Consider the following 25,059-nt stretch of genomic DNA (forward strand, 5'->3'; position numbering starts at 1 on the left):
AGATTAAGAGCCACTGGGCTGTCAGAGATGGGTGCAAATGGATGATTGATGCCGGCAGAGTGTGAGTGAATGATGATGTTTGAAATGTCATGGTGTATCAATGTTGTCTTGTTTTGTGTGAGGAAAAATTTAATATTTAAGAGACTAACAATGCTTTTGAATAGAATGGTATAATTGATAACTAGTCAAAATATAGTAAAAAACGCTGTTGAGCAGTCCAGCATAGAGTTAAAGAGCTGGTGAGGAGACCCACCACATAGTTACAGCGTGGATAAGCAGTCTTACCATATAGTGAAAATATAAAAAATTATAAAAGTACTGATGAGTAGTTGAAAGAAGGAATAATAAAGTAATAAATATATAAATATACATTGATAAAAGTAGTATAGTGTAAAAGACGGCTTTGATGTAGTCTCTGATCAAATTGTGAAGAGCTATGTGCAAAAGGAAGTTCTGAAGTGGCAGTCCACGCCCGAATAATAAAGACTGGAGGAGGAAAGAAAAAGGAGTTTGCTCGTTCTTAGAGAGAGTGCAGCGTGGGAGGAGCACAGAGCAGGAGCTGTGTGTGTGTGTGTGTGTGTGTGTGTGTGTGTGTGTGTGTGTGTGTGACAGCAGTTCAGCTCTAACTCCTGCTAGTTCAAGAGTTATGTGAGAGTTTTGTGATCTGTTGCACCTTTATAGTGTAACAACAGCACGTTATAGCAAGTTGCTCATGAGTTAATAATAACAGAAGTTATAAAAGTTTCTGAACCAATAACAGCCTGACAGTAAGCAGATTAGTAAAAGAATGGTGATGACTGCTGGATACAGAAAAGGTAGTGAAACTGAAGCAGCATACTAAGGTATTATAACAGTAAAGGTCATTTAGTACAGAAAACATTTTTTTGCTGGAACTAGCATACTAATGTAGATATAGAGCACAGGTGAAATGCAAAGGCAAAAACAGAAATTGCTGCATCTAACAAAGGTTGCTAATTTGTGGAAATATAAGAGTACAGTGGAAACAGTTGGAGTACTCTGCAATTATTTTCGTCCAGTAATAACTATTTTTAAGTGAATCTGCAGCTGAAGTACCAAAAACCCAAAGGAGTTAAACAGTTAGCAGGAGGATTTAGTTCATATGTATGGATAATGTAAAGTAGGTGTCACTGGAAAATAAATAAATAATAAAGAATAGAGAAAGAATAACTATAATACTAAAGGATAGTATAAGACTTAAAATAAAATTAAAACAGACCTTGTACATGAGATTCAAACCAAGGATCCTCTCATTTATAGATTGCTAGCTGATAGCGGCAAGAATGGTAAAGGAAGGTGGAATGTGGAGCCCAATGGAGCTTAAAATAGGGCAACACCCAGATTGTAAGAAACAAATTCAGGATTGTATGAGGAAGTGGCACACAAGAGCATTTGTCCCAGGTGCAGGACCGGGTTCTTTACCCTTGCCCCGCCATATGGCGACTGTGGGTCTGGCCCCTGAGGGGGCACAGTACCTAGAGGCGAGTCTAACAGCCGGAGCAGTCGAGACCCTCCTGAGCTCCAGGGCCCCGTCCACACGGAGGATGTACGGCCTGAAGTGGAGCGTTTTCTCCACTTGGTGTAGGGAGCGGTCGGTGGACCCTGTTACCTGCCCGGTGATTCAGGTACTTGAGTTCCTCCAGGACCGGTTCTCTGCTGGTCTTTCCCCTTCCACCCTCAAGGTGTACGTGGCAGCTATTTCATCTTTCCACACCCCTCTGAGGGAGGGGTCCTTGGGGAAACTTCCCTTGGTTGTACGTTTCCTCCGTGGTGCCCGGAGGATGAGACCTGCGACTCGGTCCAAGGTTCCCACTTGGGATCTGGCAGTGGTTCTTGGGGCGTTGGCTGAGGCCCCCTTCAAACCCCTGGAGTCAGCTGAGGCTAAGCACTTGACCCTCAAGATGGCCTTTCTCCTTGCTATCACCTCTCTGAGGAGGGTGGGGGATCTCCAAGCGCTTTCCGTTTCCCCGCAAAGCCTGGAGTTTGCCCCGGGGAATATTAGGGCTATCCTGCACCCTCGTTCAGGATACATCCCTAAAGTGCCTTCTTGTGCGGCAGGGTCCACAGTGCTGCAGCCATTTCATCCTCCACCTCATGTGACGGCGGAGGACGGGAGACTTCATCTGCTCTGCCCTGTCAGAGCACTGAGTATTTACACTCTGAGGTCCTCCCGTTGGAGGAAGGCTGACCAGCTGCTAGTGTGTTTTGGGTCCCCCAGGGCCGGGCTCCCTGCATCCAAACATACTATTAGCAACTGGATTGTTCAGACTATTTCCCTGGCCTGTCAGGTGTGCGGTTTGCCTTCACCTGTGGCTGTGAGGGCTCATTCTACCAGAGGCATGGCGGCCTCTCGAGCCTCCTTTCTGGGGCCTCTTTGCAGGATGTTTGTGTAGCGGCTGGCTGGGCCACTCCGCACACATTCATTCGGTTTTACAGTCTTGACCTTCCTTCGGCACCTGGCACTCGTGCGCTCTCCTCTTAGTCGTGCCACTTTATTGCACACTGGGGCAGGCGGGGTTTTCGGCACGGTTTAGTGGGTATCTCGTTCCCATAGTGTCGTAACCGACGCAGTTCGAGTTCCCTCGAAGGGGAACGTCTCGGGTTACGTATGTAACCCTGGTTCCTCGAGAAGGGAAACGAGACACTGCGTTGGCCCGCCGCACCTCTCTCCCCGCCTGAAGCGCCTGCTTCATAGTTTAAGCTAATGATGAGTGTGTACAGGTGAGCTTTATACTCCTCCGGTTATTCCGTCACACCTTACCGTTCTAGCAACAAGCCAATAGGATTGGAGTGATTTCATTCACGTTCAGACCTGCTATGCCTAGAGGCGTTCCCATAGTGTCGTAACCGACGCAGTGTTCCCTTCTCGGGGAACCAGGGTTACATACGTAACCCAAGACGTTTCTTTAGGTAGATTTATTAAAAAATTATATTAACTTAACTATTCAGTAAAACCATATGTTACTGTGACTTGGCCACAGACAGACAACATGGAATATGTGAGCCAAGAGTGTGAAACACTGTCACTGTTTCTGCACCACAGTCCATTATAAACCACACATTAGATAAAGTTTATACAAACACTGTCATTCATTCTCTCTGTGATTATGGACCCTCGCCAAAACTGCACACCAACAATAATATCTGGCCCACTGAATTCTACCAGAAGTAGAACAAGAAGAACGTAGTGAAGAAACGCGCTCTGTAGCGCCGTTTGTCCGTGTTCAGCTACTGTAGAAACATGACGATGCAACGTGGCGACGTCCATGGAAGGGGGTGTCCGCGGTTACGTAGATAGAAATGTCTCATTCTAAGGTAATAAAAACATAATGTTTCATTATGTAAGGTCTTTACACACCACTGAAAACATAGTTATGGATCTCATACTGCATTTCTGTCAATAGATCCTCAGAAATATTACGCACCGATCCTTTGATCTAATCGTGTCAAATGGTATTGTGTCTCAAAAGGGGTGAATCGTATCAAACTGTATTGGTAGCTGCTTCACGTGTATATTTAATGTATTGTGTTGTTGGCAATGTGGATAAGACACATGTTTTTGGTGTGAGAGACCTGGGTTCGATTCCCACTGCGACGCATCAATGATTCAAGATACTTCAAGACCCCGAGTTGCTCCAGTGGTGTCCGGCCTCTGACATACAGTGTAAAGCAATAGTATTTGCTTTGCTTTGGATAAAAGCATCCGATAAATGAATATGTACTATATATTTTTTAACATTTGCTAATGTACCTACATTGTATTTACTATTCATACATCTATTTTAGACGTTCCATATACTAGCTACCTGTTTCTACTTAACAAGTTACCTCAATAAGACTTTCAGAAGTGCATGAATGGACTGACATGCACATACACATATTTGCACAATTCATACATGGTCATACAAGGTATTTTAAGTAACTGCATGTAATATATCTAGCTTTTGAATTTCAATTCATTTGTTTTCTTGACGTCAGTTAAACAGTTTTCTCTTTGAGCCCTCTTGTACCTGCTCTTTGTGCTGCTGTAACATGTGAAGTCTCATCTATCTGATCTGGTCATGTAGTTTTTTTTCCCAAGACGTTGACTAACCATGTCACACTGCAGTTACACACAGGTGATCTTCATTTAACTGTTGCAACTTACAAACAAGCAGCTGCACTTGTGATCAGTGTCATGCGTCGTTACAGGTATTTTGTGATTTGTATTTCAGCTTAATTCAGATTCATTTAACATTAAAGAGACTTTTGTTGTTGAAAGGAAATAAACATGCAGCAACAACTCACAGGGGAGCGCAGCATTCTCCATCAGTAGCATCAGTAGGGGAAATTGTGGGTTAGCTTAGCATGCAATTAAAATTCCTCGTCCTATTGATGGACAGGCCCGTAAAGAAAAGTCACACCCTGTGATACAGTTTCACACACAGCCTGCTGGGCCGAGTCCAGAACAAACGAGGTGTGTGCTGTCAGTGTTTACATACCACAGATACATGATTGACATTTGGCATGTAGCTTCCTCTACTTAAAGGGTTACACACACACACACACACACACACACACACACGCACGCACAGTCGTACCGTGAAGTGACAGAGACAACATGTTTACGTGACTGACAGAGAGAAAACTTGCTGCCTCATGCACATCACGTACCAGCTTCAGTTAATATTTCTGTGTGTTAGTGCAGCAAAGTTGCGTTCAAGCCAAACATGGTGTGAGGTCATTTCACTATAGTTCAGTAATAATGCTAATGATAACAGTGTGTGTTTGAGATGTTCTGCTGTTTAACAACAAAAATCACTGTACGTCCAAAAGGCTAGGCTACGGCGCCACCGACACTGCGTAGGGTACGGGGCTACGGTCAGAGTAAGGTGGTGGGTGGGTCAGAAACTGGACTTTCACCCAGGAGGCCGGTGTTCGTTTCCCATGTGAAACAAAAAATTAACACTGATGCAAGCTATTTCAGTAAAGTACTTATTTTAACCCAAAGCACGATCTTTCTCTAAATCTAACCAAGTAGTTTTGGTGCCTAAACCTATACTAGCTTTATTTTGAAAGTCTAGCTGAACCCAGGTCCCAAGCGTCCATATGTGACCAATTGGGAATAAGAATGTGTTGGGTGTGCTGGCTAATGTGAAAACTGAAAACAAGCTGAAAACAATTCTATTCTCATCCAGGCAGTTTGATAAACTTCTCCAACTGGGAGTCCAAACGTCTCTGTGTCAGTGGATCAAACATCACTTCCATCACATCTTGCAAGGTAGCGAGTAACTTGCTCTTTAGCAAACATTCTTTAAATAAGCAACATGCCAAGCAGAACTTTGTTTTTGTTTGGATGAGATAAGATGTAACTTTATTAATCCCCCGTGGGGGAAATTTCGGTCGATATGGCAGCACAAGGAATATAAAAGAACGGATGCAGTTTTGTAGAAGTATTAACACACTATTTACACTATACATACAATAATAATTATTTACAACAAGATAACTGCCTGAAATATAATCAGGAAAATCTGTCAGTTTGGTGCTGTGGTGTTGTGGAGGATCTGTAATCCTGGAGGCCGAGGACATGGAAAAGAGGTGATCCCAGAAAGTGAGCCCTTATGTCCCATAGAAAATAACTGATGGCGAACTTGGAACCTTAACATGCAAGGCAGTGGTCGGCAATAGGTGGCCCGCGGGCCAGCACTGGCCAGATTGCTTTAATAGTAGAAAAATAAAAAATAAATAAATTGATAACGGCTGGTGCTGAAATAGATCCCAGTCATGACAGCTACAGTTACTCACATAATCACTTCCTCTTAAGTGATTGTGCTTCCAAAGTAAAAGCAGGAGAACGTATTTTGCAGCAGTTCTTTATGTCGAGTTTATTGAGAGCTTTTACTTTAAAAGTTCTAAACGACATTCAAAAGAGTCTCTGGCTGGCTTGGCACACATGTAAAAAGCCTGAATTTCCTCAGGGAAATTAAAATAAGCGTCCCTAGGTTTATTAATACAGATCAAACGCACTGCAGCAAATGCTTTATCGTGAGCATGTGCAAAACTGTCCTTATAATCCATTTGTTTAACAAGGGAGAAAAAATCTGCCCTATGTTGGGATCGATCCTCCCAACGGGAGTCCCGCACCTATTGACTGCGCTAAACGTACACATATATGATTGAGGATTTGAAATAATTTGACTATGTTCTGGCCTGCCATGTAATGACTTGAAAAAACTTTGGCCCGATGCCAGAATTATTTGCCGACCCCTGATAGAGGAAAGGCAGTGGGGGCCATTAAAGTCAAAACTGTTTAATCTGGTTGGGAATGTGATTTGTGAATTTGAAGGGGGGCGGAAAAATGTTAACTTATATTATACACAGCAGCTGAATCCCTTCCCAGTGTGACTTCCAAACCAATACATTTACTCATTTAGCTGACGCTTTTATCCAAAGCAACTTACAATTGCTATATATGTCAGAGGTCGCACACCTCTGGAGCAACAAGGGGTTAAGTGTCTTGTTTAGGGACGCATTGGTGGATGGGTCACAGTGGGTGATTGAACCCGGGTCTCTCACACCAAAGGCATGAGTCTTATCCGCTGCTCCATCACCACCACAGCATCTAAAAAAGCTAAAGTCAGAGAGTACTTTAAATGTTATTGGAAACATATCTTTAGATCGACTCTGAATTCTGACACGTTTATTATTCTACTCCCTGGCAGCAGGCTTTCAGTACTTGCAGGCAAAGTAGCTTCAGTGTGTAGCTTGTACTGTCACTTGCTACTTGCACAGTACTAATTAGCTGGCCATGCAGCACTCACCGTCACCAAACAATCCATCTATCCATCATGGCGGGTTTACGGTGCGAGTGTTGGGCAGTTTTGTAATCGCTGCATCCTTCACTGTGTTTATTTATGTGGCTGAATCACTGACTCGCGTTTCTCTGACTTCTCATTGCATTGCTTTCAGAAACGCCACATTCATCACGTCACTGTCACTCAGGTATGTTGATGGATCATGAAATCAGTGACTATTTGTGTCAGATGAGTTTTAATAGATGTTTTAAAGAGTAATTTATGGCAACTTGTCACGACCAGTTTACACTTCCAAATGTCAAACTTCCCTCCCTCCCTCTGAAAAAGAAAATGCCTTCTGCTGCAACCACCGACTCATCTTGCTGCTACAATACCTGTTATTATCCTCGACAGGTATGAAGACCTACAACCCAGTTTCCCTCCGCTCACGTTAGGCAACATACCACCGTGCTGTACTAGCTCGAGGTGTACTGTCTGTAAATTTATTACCAAGTTTCTCCTGTCTGCTTAAATATATTATTATTTTCACATTTCCTTCCTGAAGTGGTCTGCGCTTCACTCTGAAGAATAGAGGTTCAACCGGGAGGATCTGCCACGCGCCAACACGCACACAGTTATGGTTGTTTTGTGTGTTTAATGCGTGTGGTAAAAATAGATGCACATGACAGGCAGCCATGTGCAGATAGTTGTAATGTTTCAGTGGGAGAAATACAACAAAAAGACGTTTCTGGATTGGGTTCGGGCCCCGTTGAAGGACAACAACTTAAAAACGGCCATAAAGTTAAGGGAAAACAAATAATATATTAATAAAGGAATTCATCAGGGAACATGCTTAGGTCCTCTGTCAATGCAGTTTAACACAGCCAGCAGCAGTAAACATGTCATTTCTCCTTGTTGACCTTTGACCTCAAGGTTCCTCTATCAGCACTAATGTCAATCTGAGCCCTGATGTTTTGACGCATCAACAACAAACCAAATTAAAGATCAGATCACCTGAAGGTTTCCAAAGCTCTTTGACTTTTCAGAGTGTATGGGTGGGGGCTGAAGTGTGGGAGGTGGGAAAGGGGAGGAGGGTTGGTTCTTATCTGATCCAGACCACTTTAGGAAGACACCTGTGGTATCCTGGACCATATATTACCACCTAAGTAGCCGTAACCCCCCCCCCCCCGAGGTTTAGTGTTGGAGGTGGGCGGAGCTGTCAGAAAGCTGCAGGCAGGAAGTGAAGACGACAGGCGGGAACGCCTTTCATTTATGGGAGCTGTGAAACGAGGAGATTTATTTATTTTAAGGAGGAGCAGCAGACAGCAACGATGGGAAGTAAAAACTGCCCAGATTTACTAAATTTAATTAAGTTTATTTAACCTATTACTACTCCTTCCTGCTAATTCTCATCAATCACTTTATTTTTAAAAGCGATCTTGTTCAGCTTTCTGCTCTGGTGCACAGCTGGATTTATCCATAATATGCTCTGGCTGTTTTAGTTCAGCAGTTAAAAGCTTCTTCAGTGATAGTGAATGTTTATTTATCTCCAATAACATGAAGTCTTTTTACCTCGGGGGTTGGAGTTGTAGCCGCAGGTTGACATGGTATTAAGTTTCCTTTAAGAGAAGTATAGTTTCAATCCATCTTGATTAAAACTGACAAGATTTTAGAGGAAACTACAGTCCTGTTGGATTTGATTACATTCAGACACGAAACCTTCTTATCATGCATTTAAGTGCGTGCAACATGTACTCTTCTCCAAGTCTGAAAGACACATTCACGTGGTTTTTTATGTAGATGACGCAAAGTATACTATAGATTGTTTATTTTCATGTTTTCATCATTTGTTTTTGTCATCAGCAGCAGCAGCATCAGTTTTCCTTCGTTCAGTTTAGTTTCAGGACTGATCTTGTCTAGTTTCTGTGATTCATGTTAACAAACTCACTTATTCACAACGTCACACGTACTCAAACGCTAAAATAAAATGTGGAGAGGAGGATCTCGCAAACTTTGTCACTTGTTTGTACGCTGAAATGCATTTTTTAAAAAGTGAAATAATTCACTATTTTCTATTATAAGCATTTATAAGTATTTCAACACTTTGCTTATCATCTTGTTTATTGTTTGCTTTAGACTCAGCTCTGCTTGGTGATCTCTCAGATTTGGTCTTGTCCACTGTTTTTTGTGGTCTGTAGGGGGAGGAGCAGGGGGGGGGGGGGGGTTCAAACACTGGTCCAGGATCCATTAAGCGCTTTGTATGAAGCACACTGACCCCCCCTTAAGCACTGATCTCTTCCGTTGTTTGGTTTAGTATCAGCACTAATCGTTTGGTCTAAGTTGATCTCGGCCATCGTTGGCTCTGGTCTGGAAGCTGATCTGAGCTCTGCCCTGTCAGCCTCTCTCTTTGATCTGCTGATCTTACCTGCTGGACGAGCTCAGAGGATGTTTTTTCCACACCTGAGGTGTTGACAGGTCATCGGGGGGGGGCTGTTCAGGTGAGTGTGTGTGTGTGTGTGTGTGTGTGTGTGTGTGTGTGTTGGTGATAGACATACCCTTTGTCTTCAGGTGTGTGTGTTGCTGAGGGACACTCATGCATTTCTTCTCATTTATACACCAGTGTGTGTGTTGCCAGGTGAAGGTGTGTGCGTGTTGGGGGTAAGTGTCTTCCTCTGTGCCCCAGGGCTCTTCCTGTAGCAGGGTATCTTTCCACCCCCCCAGGCCTGGGGACTTTACAGACTTCAACTGAGGCCATAACAGCTCCCCAGTGAAGACAATTAGCTGCTAAACGCCTCCCTGCTCGCTGCTGTTTGTTTACCCTCCCACCCGTCGGCCCGCCACGTTTGCTTTTTGTTCTCGTCCGTGTTTAACCGTGTATCTCCAAACCTAACGGGTACGTTCGGAGAGTCGGGCAAGAAAAAAGCAGAGTGCATCTGTACCGTTGGGTAATGTTACGACACTCCCAGTTCTTTTGTCTTGAAAGTGCTTTTCCTGTGTTCACAATAAAGGGGATTGCAAAGAGAGAGTAAAAGTAAAAGTTTGACCCATTTAAAATCTGCTTAAAATAAAAATGAGAGAGAAACTAGAGAGTCCGTTACCAAATCTGATGAAAAGTTCTATGTTACTTCTTTTTTTTCTTGATCACATGCTCTCTCCCTCTTCAGTTTGTCTCTCTAACCGTCATCACCACAAGCTTCTGCAAAACATGCAGTCTTAATGCAAAATCCCAAATGCACAAATTAAAAAGAGACATATTTTCCCTCAGGGATCAAAAAAGTGTTCTCTTACAAACATAAAATGCTACCAAACACAGTCGAGTCTGATTTACAGACAGGAGCTGGTTCATCACCAAGGATTTAACCAATTCCTGATCTATAAGGATGGAAGTCTCATCTGAGTCCCCTAACCGTCCTTCAACCCAAACAGTGTTTTAATAGTCTTCATCTGCTGTCTGAAACTGACAATCTGACATCTAACATACAAAATTAACTATAACAAATTATAAAACAAGTTCTATACAAAGTGAATCAGAAGATTTGGATTCAGTCTGCTGGACAAGAGAGAACAAAAGAAAGTGCTCCTCTCAGATCACTTCACCGCTTCTCATTTGGGACTTTCACTTCACCAAACACTCGTGGACATTCAGACGTCTGTGGACTTGTCTCTGACACCAGCTACATATTGAAATATTCATTTTTAGCGCTGAGGCTTGGACGCCATTTGCACGGAGAGCTGGGTGACGGCCGAGGTCGTGCCGAGACACATGGTCCATCATTGTCCCCGTAAACACCTGCTGGGTCCCCCTCAGGGTCTCCGACTGCTGTACGTGTTTCACATGAATATATTAGGTGTTATTCTATAATCGAGTCATATTTTTGATTTGAGTCACTCCTGAGGAGAAAATGACACCTGTCTGTCTTTGCGGAGCAGAAAGAGAACAGTGGAAAAATAAAGTTCTTCCAGTCACCAATTGAATGAAAGGGAAGACGTGTTGGCAAGAAACAGGACTCAAGAATCAAAGTTTGGGTCCTCATTGTGGAAAAGAATATAAAATAAGTGGTTTCTCCAATTTTTCATGATTTATAATTATTTGAGAAAGGAGGAAGAAATAGAGACACAAAGAAAGAAAATCTGAAAGACAAGAAGGAAAAACTGCAGAAACAAAGGAAGGAAGAGCAGTTTTAAAAAGAAAGGACCAAAAGAAGAGAGTTTAGAATAAAAGAGGAAAAGAAAGGAAGGAAGGACTAAATGGGTTTTTCCTTTAGGCAGGAATGACAAGAAATAAGGAAAGAATGAAGAACAGAAGAATTCAAAGAAATAAGAAATGAAGGAAAGAATTGAAGACACTCCCGTGTTGCCGTTACTGATAGAGCGTTTCATGAGTTTTGGACATTCAGTAGTGTTATAGTCAAGACTGCCCAAACCGAGACCAAGTCAAGACCAAGACCAGAGTTTATTGAGACCGGAACAAGACCAAGACTTTTAGGGGCTGAGACCAAGTCGAGACCAAGTCACTAATGGTTACAAAACATTTTTAATTAGCGTTATTGGTTGCATTTGAAGCAATACGTTTTACATCCAATCTAAGTTAGGATGTTAACAAATAAATCAGACAATGCAAAAGCAATTTATTGATATTCCCAAAGTTATGATCTTGAAATAAAATCCCGAGTCCTCAATGTCCGAGACAGAGACAAGACCGAGTACAAATGCCACAAGTACAAATGCAAGGCCATCAAAAAGTGGCCTTGAGACCAAGAACGGTCTTAAGTACTACAACACTAACATGCAGGAAAGGACGGGAAAGTCAGGTGACTTTTTCCATCATGGTAACAAGTTTGGTTAGGGTTATGCATCAAAAGAACTTTTGGCTTTGATTAGGTTTAGTCAAAGATTCTTGACCAGTGTTGGGGTAGTTCCTCCAAAGTGGTAATGGATTACACATTACTTAATGCCTTACTTTACTAGATTACTCACTGCTGAAAGTAACTAGTTATATTACTTTTGGATTACTTTGTAACATCATAATGAATTTCATTGAAATACAACATAACTTAAAATAGTTGTCCTTCCAACCATCAAGTGCAAATATTAATTTGTTGAAAATAATATCAATAAAAAAATAAGACACTAGCCCTCATCACAATCTCAGATGATGGTGAGACTTCAAAGGAAAAACATATCATATCAAATGTACTCACAGTAATGAACTGTGCAGTTAACGGACCAAGCCCACACAACAAACTTACTGTAGCTCACCAGCCGAAAGTAGTTTTCCTCTTACTGGACATGCTTATCAAAGAGCGGTTTTACCTGATGAGCAGGAGTCTCTCAAATCGTTTGTCAGACAACCTGTTCCTCCTCAGTCAGCAGACTGCCCAGGCTAAAGAGCCTCGCCACAGGCGCGCTAGAGGGTATCGCTGTCCTCTCGTGAAACAATGTGAAGTAATAGCTCCACCCCTCGAAAGACGTCTTTGGCAACTCTTCAATTTCTGCGCTAGAGTCAAAAGTTAGGTCGGAAAAGTGTTCAAGCAAACACACACGAAAAGGGACGATTTATTTTTCGTGATGATTTTGTTATTAGTAACTGTAATGTGATTACTGAAGTTATCAACAGTAACCCGTTGCAGACAAAAGTAATCTGATTACCCCCCACACTGAAAATGACACGCCGTCTCTGCACAGTCAAAGTCAGTAAACTCAGGACTTTCACTCAGGAGACCGAAGTTTGAGTCCCGTGTGAAAGAAAATCAAAGGTTTTAATATAAATAACGTTTTGTAGACATGACTTAATGTACTCTACTTATTTTAACCCAAACTACAACTACTACTACTACTTTTCCTAAACCATCCAAGTGGTTTTGTTGCTAAACCTAACCAAACTGCAATTGTTTCATGGTTTACCACGTGTAAAACGTAACGTGACTTACATAACGTACTTAACGTCTGGTATGCCTGTTGCTGGACTGGACTTACTTCTGCTCCTAAAGATCCGGTCTGGACAAAATGGGACTCATATTGACCAGACGATGTAATTCAACAACTTTTGTGCCCACATCGTTACAGAGACCTGCCCCATCAACATCTCGGCAAGTGGTCCATGTTCCAAGCTGTCAGCACTAGACTGCGGCAAGATGAGAGGAGGTTTTCCATCGATGATGCTTGGTGCACAAACGCAGTCAGGATGACTGTTTATTGTGAAAATGAAACTTTGATATTATCATCTGGTTGCTGCTGTTTACATACACCCCAGATGCAAATTCCAAAAATGCACTGTCAAATGTTCGGGGTGTATACATATACATATATATGTATATAAATAACCATATGTATTTTATTTTATATCTTACTATATTTTAATATAGGCCGACAATTATAGCCTATGTTGTGTGTGTGCAGCATGAAGGAACTACAAATTTTCTTTCGTTAGGCAGCCTTGTGCTGTATAATGACTATTAAACAACCTTGTACCTTGTATGAGGTTGTGTTGTTTATTGAACCCCCACGACTGAATTCACTGATTGGACAGAATTTTAAAAAGGAAAGGGACAGAGAGATTAAATTGAGGAAGAAGATGGAGGGAAAGAAAACAAAACAATTATATTTTTTCCAATTCCTTTCAGTTTTTAAAAGTATTTATCACTATTGACATTGATACACACAGAGTAAAATGCGGTTGGACAACATTCCCTCTGTAGGCCACACTCACACATGAAGGCATCTTGGTCTTTAACTGGTCGCCTGTCAGCTCCTCTCATCTCCGACGCATTAGAGATGTCCTGAAGTCGACTGCAAGTCTGTTTGAACTGAACCTCGTTGTCATTTCATCCTGTCACTTCCTCACGTCTGACGAAACGCTGACAGACTTGTGTTTGTTTCTCTGACACTAACTGTGATTCTGTGATTCTTCACTGTAAAGAAGTGAAGGAAACAAAAGTGACGTGATGACAGGGCTGAACCCTCTGAAGCTTTCTGAAGTAACTCGCTGTCAGTGAGGGTAGTACCGCAATACACATTCAGATAAGTAACAAGTAATATAAATGCACTGGTGAAAGACAAACTCAGATATTTTACTTCAGTAAAAATAGCATTACCACAGAAATACTTACAAGTTATAATTACAAGTAAAAGTCCTACATTCAAGAAAGTGGAAAATATAAAGTTTCAAAATATACTTAAAGTACAAAGAGCAAAAGAACTCATTATGCAGAATAATGTATGTTATCATCATCACTTCGACACTGCAGAGGGTAAAGGTGGAGCTCTATACGTTCACCAAGGGATAAAAGGAAAAAGTCTTGTAATAATAATACATCATGATTTATTTATTTGTTGATTATATTCGGTTTTATTAATCTGATTCTGTAAATGAACGAACATTATCAGAGAAATGTAGTGGGGCAAAAGTAGAAAATGAAAATCTTCAAGTACATCAAAATTGTACATTAGTGCAGTACTTTAGTAAATGTAGTTTCTACCACCGGTCTATTTTAAAAAAAAAAAAGACAACATTAATATCATTATTGATGTAAACACCTGTATTTCTTTTATCTTTATTATGCTTCCATCTCTTGATTTATCTGTCATCCACCAGGAGTTCCCTGTTGGAAACCTGAAACCCTCCATCGCCCAATCATATCCCCTACAGACCTCCTGATGTGGTCATTAGCGTCCATCATCAACCCCTGGGAGTGTTAGATCATCGTTAACAGAGGAGCGAAATGACTGCTGATTTAAGACTAGACTGGTATTTGTTTAAAATAATATAAATATTGGGAGCTGTTCCACCTTAAACGCGTAGCTCCACCTTTAAGAGCTACAATACAAGATATCAACAGGTCTGAGGTGTTTCCATATGCAATACAACAGTAACATCTGAGCTTGTGTGCAGTTGGAAGCGTCTATTACATGTGGTCTACGGGGAACTATTTGGCCTTTTAAAGAAAAGATGCAAAAGATAATCTTTACTGAACTCATGCAGGGAACTGAGGTGTCACAGCAGCAGATGAGTTAATATTAGAGTTAATCAAGATGTCTGTGAAGCTTCTCAGTCATCCAGGTGATAGTTATCCAAGGAAGGTTAAAATCAAGGGCAACCAGACTTGGTTGAAGATACTTGAAGATGAACATTTATCTTGAAGGACAACGTACATGAACATATTTTTGACAGGGAGGACAGATGGTTTGACAGATGAGTGAAAGAGGCCATTTACACCAGAACAGAGAGACCATCACCGAACAGGGGAGGCGGCTTCTTTGGCCTCATGTGACAATGCCAACGACGGTAGTTCAGATTCGATAATGACACCACAGAGGTTAAAACCTGTCCTCCAACCTAAATTACAAAATAGATTGTTTGACCATGCCTCCCAAAACGACACATATGAGCGTTTCCCTTACCAGTCCAGCGACAGGTGACTGGAATTCACCAGTTACTTTTTTCCACATGGGACTGAAACGCCGTTCTCCAATCTGTCCACCCCATGCACCTCCTTATGCGGACTTTCTCGCTGTTTATAATACAAGACTTCCTCCTTTGCTTCCGCCGTACAGTCACTAGAGGTCGCAGCAAATGATAATATGGATCGTAATAAAGTGCTGAACATATTTCATTTCATTTATTTGTTTATTTGACAGGGACAGTGCTTTATTAACAGTAAGATAACTGTAAATGAGCCAGAGTTAGTTCAAAGGGCTAATTTTCATCTGTTGTCCCTGTCCGGTTAAGTTGATGATACACAGGGCAATTTTTTGAGCAATGTTGCTGGAAGCAAGTCTGACTATGTTTTGAACGTATAGCGGCGGTGCGGGGCGAGTGTTGGAGTGGTGGGGGAAGGGGATTACGGTAGTAATCTTTACTCATTACCACTGACAGCAATGTTGCCCAGCACGATTGCTCTAAAAGTTGCTCCGTGTATCATCAGCTTTATTATGAGGGCAACCTAAAAAAAAGATTTAAAATTAGATAAAATCACTCATATCAATAAGTAACAAACAACATAGGCAAAACATAACGAGAAATGAAAAAGACTGACAAAACAAGCAAACAAGCAACAAATCTCAGTAGGCAGTCAGAAGTCTAATGTGCACATATCCGATTATCAATTAGCCGCTTCTTAAGCTGACCAGTAAAATAACATTAAGTATTTGCTTCTCTTATCAGCATTGGCAATAGATTCCATTGTTTAGATGCTGTTACGGAGAACGCTGACTGACTAAAAGCACTTCGAGTGGGAATGATACAATCCCCTCTTGTGATACCTCTGGTAACATGAGTGCCTGCTCTCTGCATAACAAATCTCTTCAGTGGAGGTGGGGCAGTGCTGTGCAATATCTTATAAACTAGACAAAGGTTACTATAATTGATCAAGTTTTCCCAACTCAGAAGCCTATGGGTATTTAAGATTTGACAGGTGTGAAAACTATTAGCTTTCGAACCTAAAACTTTGATAGTATGTTTATAGAGACTTTCGAGTGGCTTCATTGTGGATTTGTTAGCCTGTGCCAAAGCAGTTTCAAAGCTGAGCGATTGTCTAACAAATCTTAAGTTACTTAAATTAAATCTAACTCGTTTGAACATACTTTTTACATGAGTTCTAAAAGAGAGATTTGAATCAATCCAGACACCCAGATACTTGTATTCAGTCACAACTTGTAAATTTTGACCTGATATTATTATGTCTGGGACTGGAGTGCTACATGGTCGCTTTGAAAAGAACATGCTAACTGTTTTACAAACATTTAACGTAAGACATGATCTGTCAAGCCATGTTGTAATATAGTTCATTGCACTGGTCAGTTTTGAAGCAGCTTGCTGCTTTGTGCTGCTGTGTACATAAATAACAGCATCAATCAAATAACTGGATTTCTACATCAGGACAAACCAAGGGCAAATCATTAGCATAAAGACTGAACAACAGAGGCATAGATCCTTGCAGAACACCAGTATTAATTGTATAAGCTGTGGATTTAGGATTTTGAACCTTTACATGATGTGTTCTTCCCTTTAAATATGAATCAATCCACTTAATGGTATCATTGGAAAAATTAAAAGAAGTTAATTTGTTAATAAATATTCCATGAGCCTTTTTAAAGTCCAGAAAAATTGCCCCCACAGTAACACCCGTATCCATCATGGATTTAGTGTTTTCCAGAAGGAAAAGGGTAGCGGTCTCTGTTGAATGGTGAGCTCTAAAACCAAATTGCATAGGATGCAGGCTAAAGTCACAGTTGTTCAAATAAGACTATCAGCTCTGAAACCCACTTCTCCATCACCTTGGATACAACAGGCAGAATACTGATAGATCTGTAGTTACTGATAATCTGGGGATCTCCTGCTTTAAAAATTGGTGACACAATAGCAGTTTTCCATGTTTGGAAAAATCCCTTGAGATATTGAACATTTAACCTATTTGGTCGTTTTTCTGGGAGGAAAGGATGGATGTAGCTGGGACCCCCTGCCAGTCAGCCAGAACTGAAGAAGCCCCTCGGATAAGAGGACAAACTTCTTCATCTTCAGCCAGATCCAGGTGCTCTTGAATTTAACTTTCCTTGGATGATTATCAATTAAAAAAAAATCTTAACAAATGAACATGAATTTTACTACATGCAAAATACAGAATTAAACAAGTAAAATAGGATATTGATTAATATATACATCAAACACAAGTATCAACAAAGTACAAAGAGACAATCACATAAAGTAACTTTTCGTTGCAGTACCGTAGTTGGCCACTATGATACAATGGCAGACCGATTTTATCTCAGGGTGTCCAATACCAACACTTTCAGAAAAACTGACTGACTATGCATGACGACCGGTTAACCGTACCTGCTAGCACATCGGTCATGAGGCCACAGTTTGATGTGACGTAGCGTTTCATACGGACGCTGAGGGTACCTTTAGCATCGTAATGGAAATCAATTTAGTAACGTGATTGTGACCAGTTTCTAACACACACAGTTTAAATTTTGTGAACTTTAACATGCTAATTCTTGTCAGTGACAGATTGCAAACCGCGGAGCTGATCTTTGAGGGGGACAGAGATCTGAAGAGTCCAAAATGGAGAACGCGTCATATTAACTGTGTTCCATCATCAAAATCAAACCACATAATTAAACAACAATTTTTCACAAAGGAAGACTTTTTCTTGCAAATTAGAGTGAAAAGAGTGAAAACATTTACAGCGTTAACTAACAGACATGATCAGACAGCTGCTAGAGTGAAATCTAAAGCTTCTTTTCAGTTGGGGAAATTGAAATTTAAACGGGGAGGCCCTACAATCCCCTCGAGGACCCCCGGGGAGTCTCCAGACCTCAGTTTGAGACCCGCCGCTGTACTTGCCCAAACTGTCACTCAGCGTTTGGGAGCGCTGGAGGCCTACAGTCATCTCCTAAACGGTAATTTATGTGTTGTTGTGGAGGACAAATTGCTGCAGGAGGTGCACCATTAGTTAAACTGCATTTCACAGCGACGTGTTTTCACCTGCAGCGCAGCTATGCCAAAAATGTCATACCTCAGCGCTGGGCCGCCGGCGGCCAGAGACACAGGCTTTATAGGAGGGAGGAGGTTTAATGACACACCACACTGTCAGAGATGATATACACACTGCACTGATTCTCACACACACACACACACACACGAGTAAATGGGCATTAATGCAAGTAAACATACGGAGGACTGTATACAAATAGACACTCATATAGAGTAATTGCTGATAATCATTTGTCTCATTAGTGAGTCAAACATGGTAGGAATCTCTGTATCATCTGTGACTGCAGCCTCAGCTTGAATAAACACAGTCAGAGATCAAGTTTACATCAAGGTCCGGTCAAAAAATAGTACCGCAACATTTACCCGTGCATCTCCTTTAAATATTTAGTGACAAAAAGTATGTTTCCATCCACCTGCAGCGGTGGGAGAAGTATTCACATCATTTAATTCAGTAAAAGTACTGATGCTACACTACAGAGACACTCGATTACAAGTAAAGGTCCTTCACTTAGATATTAAAGTATTATCAGCATAAACTACTGTACTGTAAACAGTACCTTAATGTTAGAGCTGGTTGAGATGAAGCTCATTTTAATTGCTTTATATACTTTTGGGGAGTGACATCTCTTAGAGAGCATCATATTTTTTAAACCGATCACATGCTTAGTTTTTAAAATCTCTAACTTTATCTGTCCTGTATTTCCTTTGGAGACTATAAAGAAGCAGAAAATTACCGTACAAATACTTCAATATTGTACCAGTGTTTCCCACAGGATTTTAAGACCCTCTTGGGGGGTCTGGGGGCATGTCCCCCCCCATAAGAAAATGTTGCACATTTTAAAGTTAAAGGCATTAATTTGGTGCAAAATCAAGAGGCTATCCATGAAGAACTTTGCACTCTTGTAAACAATGTTGTGCTCTAGTAAACTATTTGATCATAAACCCATTGTAGAGCTTTAAATGGTGACGAAACAGCAACAAAAGTCAACAAATTTATTTAATAGTTTTCCAGCAACCCTAAATCAAAGAATAGAGAATAGAATAAATAATTTCCCAAACATTTACTGTTGTTTTGTGTTTTTACTTTTAATGGACACATTTAACATGTTTTATACTTTCTGTGAATATAATCCAATTATTTCCATCCTGTACAGTCGCCTTATTTTAAAAACCGGACGTTGTCACATGTGTTTCCTCCTCGCGCTAAATCCATCCAGTCCGACCCAGTTTGATAAATAATGTTGTATGTGGTTCTCCCACAGTGACAGAAACAGACGTTACCGTAGTTACCTCCAGCTCATAAATCCCTCGGCTCTCTCAGCTTCATTCACCAGTGCAATCTCTGTACCCCCCCACCCCACCCCCCCACAGTCCGATGATCCCTCTGACCTTGTGGACTACTACGACCACACTCTCTCCTCCTGTCTCAACCTGCTGGCTCCCATTATAACCAAAACCTCCTCCTTCACACACTCAGCTCCCTGCCACACTCCTGAGCAACAACTAAATAACTTTACAGATCTTTATTGTAAAGGTTGTGAACAATGTTTTTCATACTTGTTCAATGAACCAAAAACAATCAATGAACATGCGAACATACTGTGGAACAGTCATTAAGACACTACGGTGGCCAATTCATAGTTTTCACGTGACGTCATATTCCAAGAAAAACGCTCTCTTGAAGGGCAAAAAAAGACGTTATTTTCCGCTGCCTGCCAACCAGTGATCAAGTGATCCACTGTTACTTGTGAGTTTGTTACTTTTGGTTTGCTGGATGGTTGTTGTGCTTTCGGATGCACTAATCGAAGCCTGAGCGGTGTTAGGTGAGGGATTCCCTAGAAGGTAAACGTAAACATTACCGCAGTCGAGTGGTAGCAGGGACCTGGTGGCTTTTAACCGGTAGAAATGCGGCAGCGGATGCTGTAACGTTATGGATCAGATATGCCCAACACAAATTTGACTGCTTTTGCGGCGTCTCTACGTGGGAGTCGCGGTGTGAGCCGCTATGTTGGTCTGTTGTTTTGCCCTCCAGGTCACTGTGCATGTCACATGACTGAAAACTAATTGACTCTTTGCTAAGCCCCGCCCCCCTTAGTTACTGTTGCTAAGTCCGACAAATTGTCGGTGCTGCCACTGTCTATTACGGCATTCCCCGCAGAAATATTGTCAAATTTGTTGGAAAAAGCGATCTGAGGTTTATTCAGGCTGTCAGAGTTGCATTACATAGAAGGTTTTATTCAGGCTGTCAGACTTAAACTGACTCAAACAGACGTGAAAAAAATGAAAGATAGAAGCTAAAGCCCACCGATCACAGAGTACAAGTGAACCACCGCATCCCCCGACGATTGAGACAGAAGACAACGATATTAAGGATCCTCTACTGTCATTAAAAAGCAGAACAGCAGGGCTTTATTACGTTACATTCAGTAGGAAGTTAGCCAGCGTTAGATAACTAACATTAGGAACGATCCACAGCAGACATGTTTCTGGATTTATTTCAGGTTTTGGCGAGAGAATAAATCGTACTTCTCCTTTCAGCCTCTCTGGGTAGCTGCTGTTACTATTAGAAGATGCTGCAGGAACAGCGTTTGACCAGATCTGAGAAAAGTACAGCAGAAGAAAGCTCCTGTTGCATTAGAGTCAATGGAGCGCAGCCGTGAAAGTGTCGGACCTCAGTTAGAGAGAGTCCTATACTGTGCTGTGATTGGCCAGCTGTGTATTTGGGGCATGGATTAGCGAAGGGTCAATTAAGGTCACAGTTCTAAGAACACTAAAGAGACCTCTCTACTGACTCTGAAAAACACCAAAAGAAAGATGCCCAGGGTCCCTGCTCATCTGCATGAACTTGCTTTAGTTTACAAACGAATACGATCTCCGTCCACGCCAGCGTTTTAGCTGCGGATCAAAGTTGATCTCCGCAGCTAACATTTCACGTACGCTGGGCGTGCGCGTGTCATGGTTTCTAAAGTCCTCCGTTTTTGCCTGTCCGCATCAAAAAAACGGGGTCGGCAGCGTTTTCAAACTTCTCCGTTTTAGTCTGGACGGGAGGAGCAAACGTAGCTAAGGTCTCCGTTTTAAAACCAAAGGGCAGCAGTGATGCAAGGAGGCATGAGGACTGCAGATGTGGCCAGGGGAATAAATTGCAATGTCCGCACTGTGAGATGCCTAAGACAGCGTTACAGGGAGACAGGAAGAACAGCTGATCGCAGAGGTGTAGTCACACCTGCACAGGATTGGTACATCAGAACATCACCACGGCGGGACAGGGACAGGATGGCAACAACAACTGCCCGAGTTACACCAGGAGAGCACAGTCCCTCCATCAGTGCTCAGAATGTCCGAAATAGGCTGAGAGAGGCTGGACTGAGGGCTTCAGTTTTATGTCTTAGTTGTTGAATCTTTTTGAGTTGAGTTTACTGAAAATAAAAGCAGTTGAAAGTGAGAGGAGCTTTCTTTTTTTGCTGAGTTTATATCCACTAAGAGAAGTAAGCTCATTTGTAGACTGTAGTCCTCTTTCTTGATTATTTACATTTAAAAACTAAAAACTACCGACCACATGCAGCAAACTTTATTTTACAGGTCCCATAGTTTCCTCATCATTTCCTAGAAAGAACAGCATCTGGAAAAGAGTTTGTCATTTAATATTAATTATGTTTGAGTTGAACTGGTAAATGTGCCATTAATACATTTCCCATATTCTATTTTATATCCCATTCTATATTATATTTCCATATTAATACAGACAAACACTAGGTATCTTTACTTGATCATATTGTATATTAATCTGGTTATAGTAATGGTATCATGTTATCAGTTTAAGTACAATACTGGATATAAGTACTGTGTGATTATAGCTTGTCTTGCTGATGAGAGTATAATTTCTCTTGTATAGTTTCAATTTGTATTTCTATTCTTCTATACTTCTTTCTGTCCTCGTGTTGCTGTAACAACCGTATAAAAGAAATTCTCTGGAAATCAACAGGTAATTATAGGACCAGAACGATGCAGTGTGACCGACTTTTCTTTCTGTCAGTAAATTTTATTTGACTGTTTTTTGACAAATGAATTTAAATCTCTTTCCACTGTGAAGATTCCATGATCATCGGTTTGTGCTGAGCGGTGAACACGTGAATCAGTGGACTCACCTCCTGCTCATTACAAACAGCACAGCGCCCTCTGGTGGCCTGGCACTGAATCACATGCTGTACCTGTACAGGCTGCAGATCAGTGGTTGAAGATTTTGAATTTGAGTATCCATCTCCAAAGTAACCTCGCAGTAAGATACTTCACATAGTGGAGGAAAAAAGGAAAATGTAGTGGAGTAGAAGAATGAAGTGGCAGAATATGGAAAGTCCACTGAGATTTAAAGAAAGTTTAGGCAGAGTTAGATGAAGCCACGAGAAGAGTCATTTTTAACTGGAACTCTTAAAGTGAGAATAACAAGTAAAATATTCTTATAATGCTCTGAAAGCTTTCTGTACATCTGTGATCTATATATGTGTATATATATGCACCGCTATACTGTCAAACTCCTACATATGCCATATAGTCAGTGTGTGTGTGTGTGTGTGTGTGTGTGTGTGCATGAGTGTGATGTCTGTCGGGTTTGGTTCAGCTTCCAGCAGCGGCAGTGAAGCAGCCAATCAGAGTGTGACAGACGAGTGAGAGTCCGACCATCTGTAAGTGGACTGATGCCGACACAACACACACACACACACACACACACACAGCAAGCCACACAACACACACACACACACACACACACACACACACACACACAACACCACAACAATGCACATGCACACACACACACGCCCATAAGCTGTAGATGCAAACTGTGATAGTACCTGATCACACCAGTTTCTGTAACAGATCCCTCGTATAGCTGAAGACGGCGTTGTCAGAGGCGTTCCCCTGTTTGAGTCCTGTTTACATTCAGTAAATACTCTCAGGGGTTTATAAATGTGATGACTGAATTTCATTTCCCATAAAAAAAATTACAAAACCCATTTTAAAAGACTTTCTTTTAAAGGAAGCTGCTTTGTTTGCATCAGCAATAGAGGAAGTACTCGGTTAGTCCTTTAGGAAGTACTTTCATTTAATGGTGCCGTAGAATACAAATTTTTTAGGTTCATATTTGCATTTAGGGTTTCTCCAAGAAAATGTTTAAAAACAAATTTTCTCATCCTGTACGTTGCTTCAGCTCCTCTTTTCACCCTCTGTCTGAATACTCAGTTTTAGCTCTCGTCTCTTTAAAAAAAATATTGTCCCCCGGCTGCTCTGCCTGCACTTTTAGTGATTTACTTTAGCTGCAACAGCTGCTGCTAGCTACTCTGTTAGCCGTGCAGCTAGCTGTTCTATTGCTGATTCTGCCCGGACTGGAAGCTCGGTGCTCCGGAGGTATGTTGGTGTTTACACGTCTAACATTAGTACAGAAGCTCTGGAGCGCTGGTTCAGAGCCTGATAACAGCAGCTAGTGTTAGCAGCAGCTAGTGTTAGCAGCAGCTAGCGGTTACTGTAGCAGTAGCAGCAAGTAAAGCTATCTGTCCATCAGGAAGCTTCATAAATCACAGATTTGAAAATATTTATCTTTCCTTCAGAATCGTACAGCACTTTCTGAACAACCTCCAGCTCCATGAGCTCGTACGAGCGCTTCTCTGGAACGTGGGCTGGTTTATGTACATTTTGGGGCCGTTAAAGATCCCAGATGTTACATCACATCTCGCCCCTTTTTCATGTGTGACATTTACCTATAGGAGGAAGGAGGAAACAACTGAGAGTGAGGCTCACGGTCTGTCAGTTACACGTACTCCAACTCATTCTATGGTACCTTTAACTTACATTTATTTAATTAATGTATAGATAACTTCTGTTAGGAATTGGAGCTATCTCACTGCACTTTTCATACAGAGCAGGTCTAAGACCAAACTCTTTTAAAAGTACTAACACCACCATTTATAAATACTTAAGTTACAGGTAGAAGTTGTGCAAAAGTGTTTGCATCAAAATATGTTTTAAATACCAAAAGTAAAAAAATTCATTACCCTGATATCATAATATTATATAATATATAAATTCCAAACACTACCTACAAACAGACACAGCCAAAGCACTGCATCTGTGTTTGGTGTGATTTTATCAACAGTGATTGTGTTTACTGTGAAGGCAGCTAATTGATAAACCGGAGCCTGACACAGTTTTACAGTTTCCTCACTCTGGAGGCTAAAACAGCAAACGTGTTCCACTGAAAACAGTCCCCACCATCTGCACGTGTTCTTTCCGCGGCACTTGTTGACAGCACAAACGCAGAATAACACCACTTTTATCATTCAAAGAGCATGTGATGCCATTTACTAATGCAGTCATAAATATGTGCACATGAGACATTTTTCTGGTCCCTCAGTGTTTTATTTGCCATGTAGTGGATATGACTACATGCTCTCATCCTTCCAGTTTCTTTTCTTATTTATAATTGCTGCATAATAGAAGCATGATCCCTCACATTCATTAACAAAGGCTGAAAATTAAGTGTTGGCACCACATCTGCTCCCGAGCCCTCAGCGTTGTGTAAATACGTGTGAACCGACTCTTAGTTATTACTACGCTATTTCCATTATCCTACATTACTGCCAAGTGGAAGATTAAAAATTAGCAGAGAGCTGCAGTGCAGGAGTGCTGCTGGTGTCTATTTGTGGCAGCAAAGAGGTGTTTCTTTTTCCCTTTGCAGTCACCTCCAAGAAAATGTGAAAATTGAACTCTGGGGGGGGGGGG

The 25,059-nt window shown here is 41.4% G+C and overlaps 1 protein-coding gene across 4 annotated transcripts in view; it reads right to left on the minus strand.

The window, feature by feature from the left end:
* b4galt7 (xylosylprotein beta 1,4-galactosyltransferase, polypeptide 7 (galactosyltransferase I)) overlaps nt 1-25,059 on the minus strand; it is an 85,105-nt gene that overhangs the window by 34,996 nt on the left and 25,050 nt on the right. The window contains exon 7 of one of the 4 annotated variants that reach the window (XM_046030524.1): nt 13,493-13,705. The exons of 2 other annotated variants lie outside the window; for them this stretch is intronic. In XM_046030524.1, the coding sequence (XP_045886480.1) occupies nt 13,703-13,705 (3 nt within the window). In that variant the 3' untranslated portion in view covers nt 13,493-13,702. Of the gene's footprint in view, nt 1-13,492; nt 13,706-15,331; nt 15,351-25,059 lie in introns of those variants that run through there. One more of the 4 variants, XM_046030525.1, reaches the window with a different exon arrangement.

Source organism: Micropterus dolomieu, linkage group LG19 (assembly GCF_021292245.1).
Source record: "Micropterus dolomieu isolate WLL.071019.BEF.003 ecotype Adirondacks linkage group LG19, ASM2129224v1, whole genome shotgun sequence".
NCBI lineage: Eukaryota > Metazoa > Chordata > Actinopteri > Centrarchiformes > Centrarchidae > Micropterus > Micropterus dolomieu.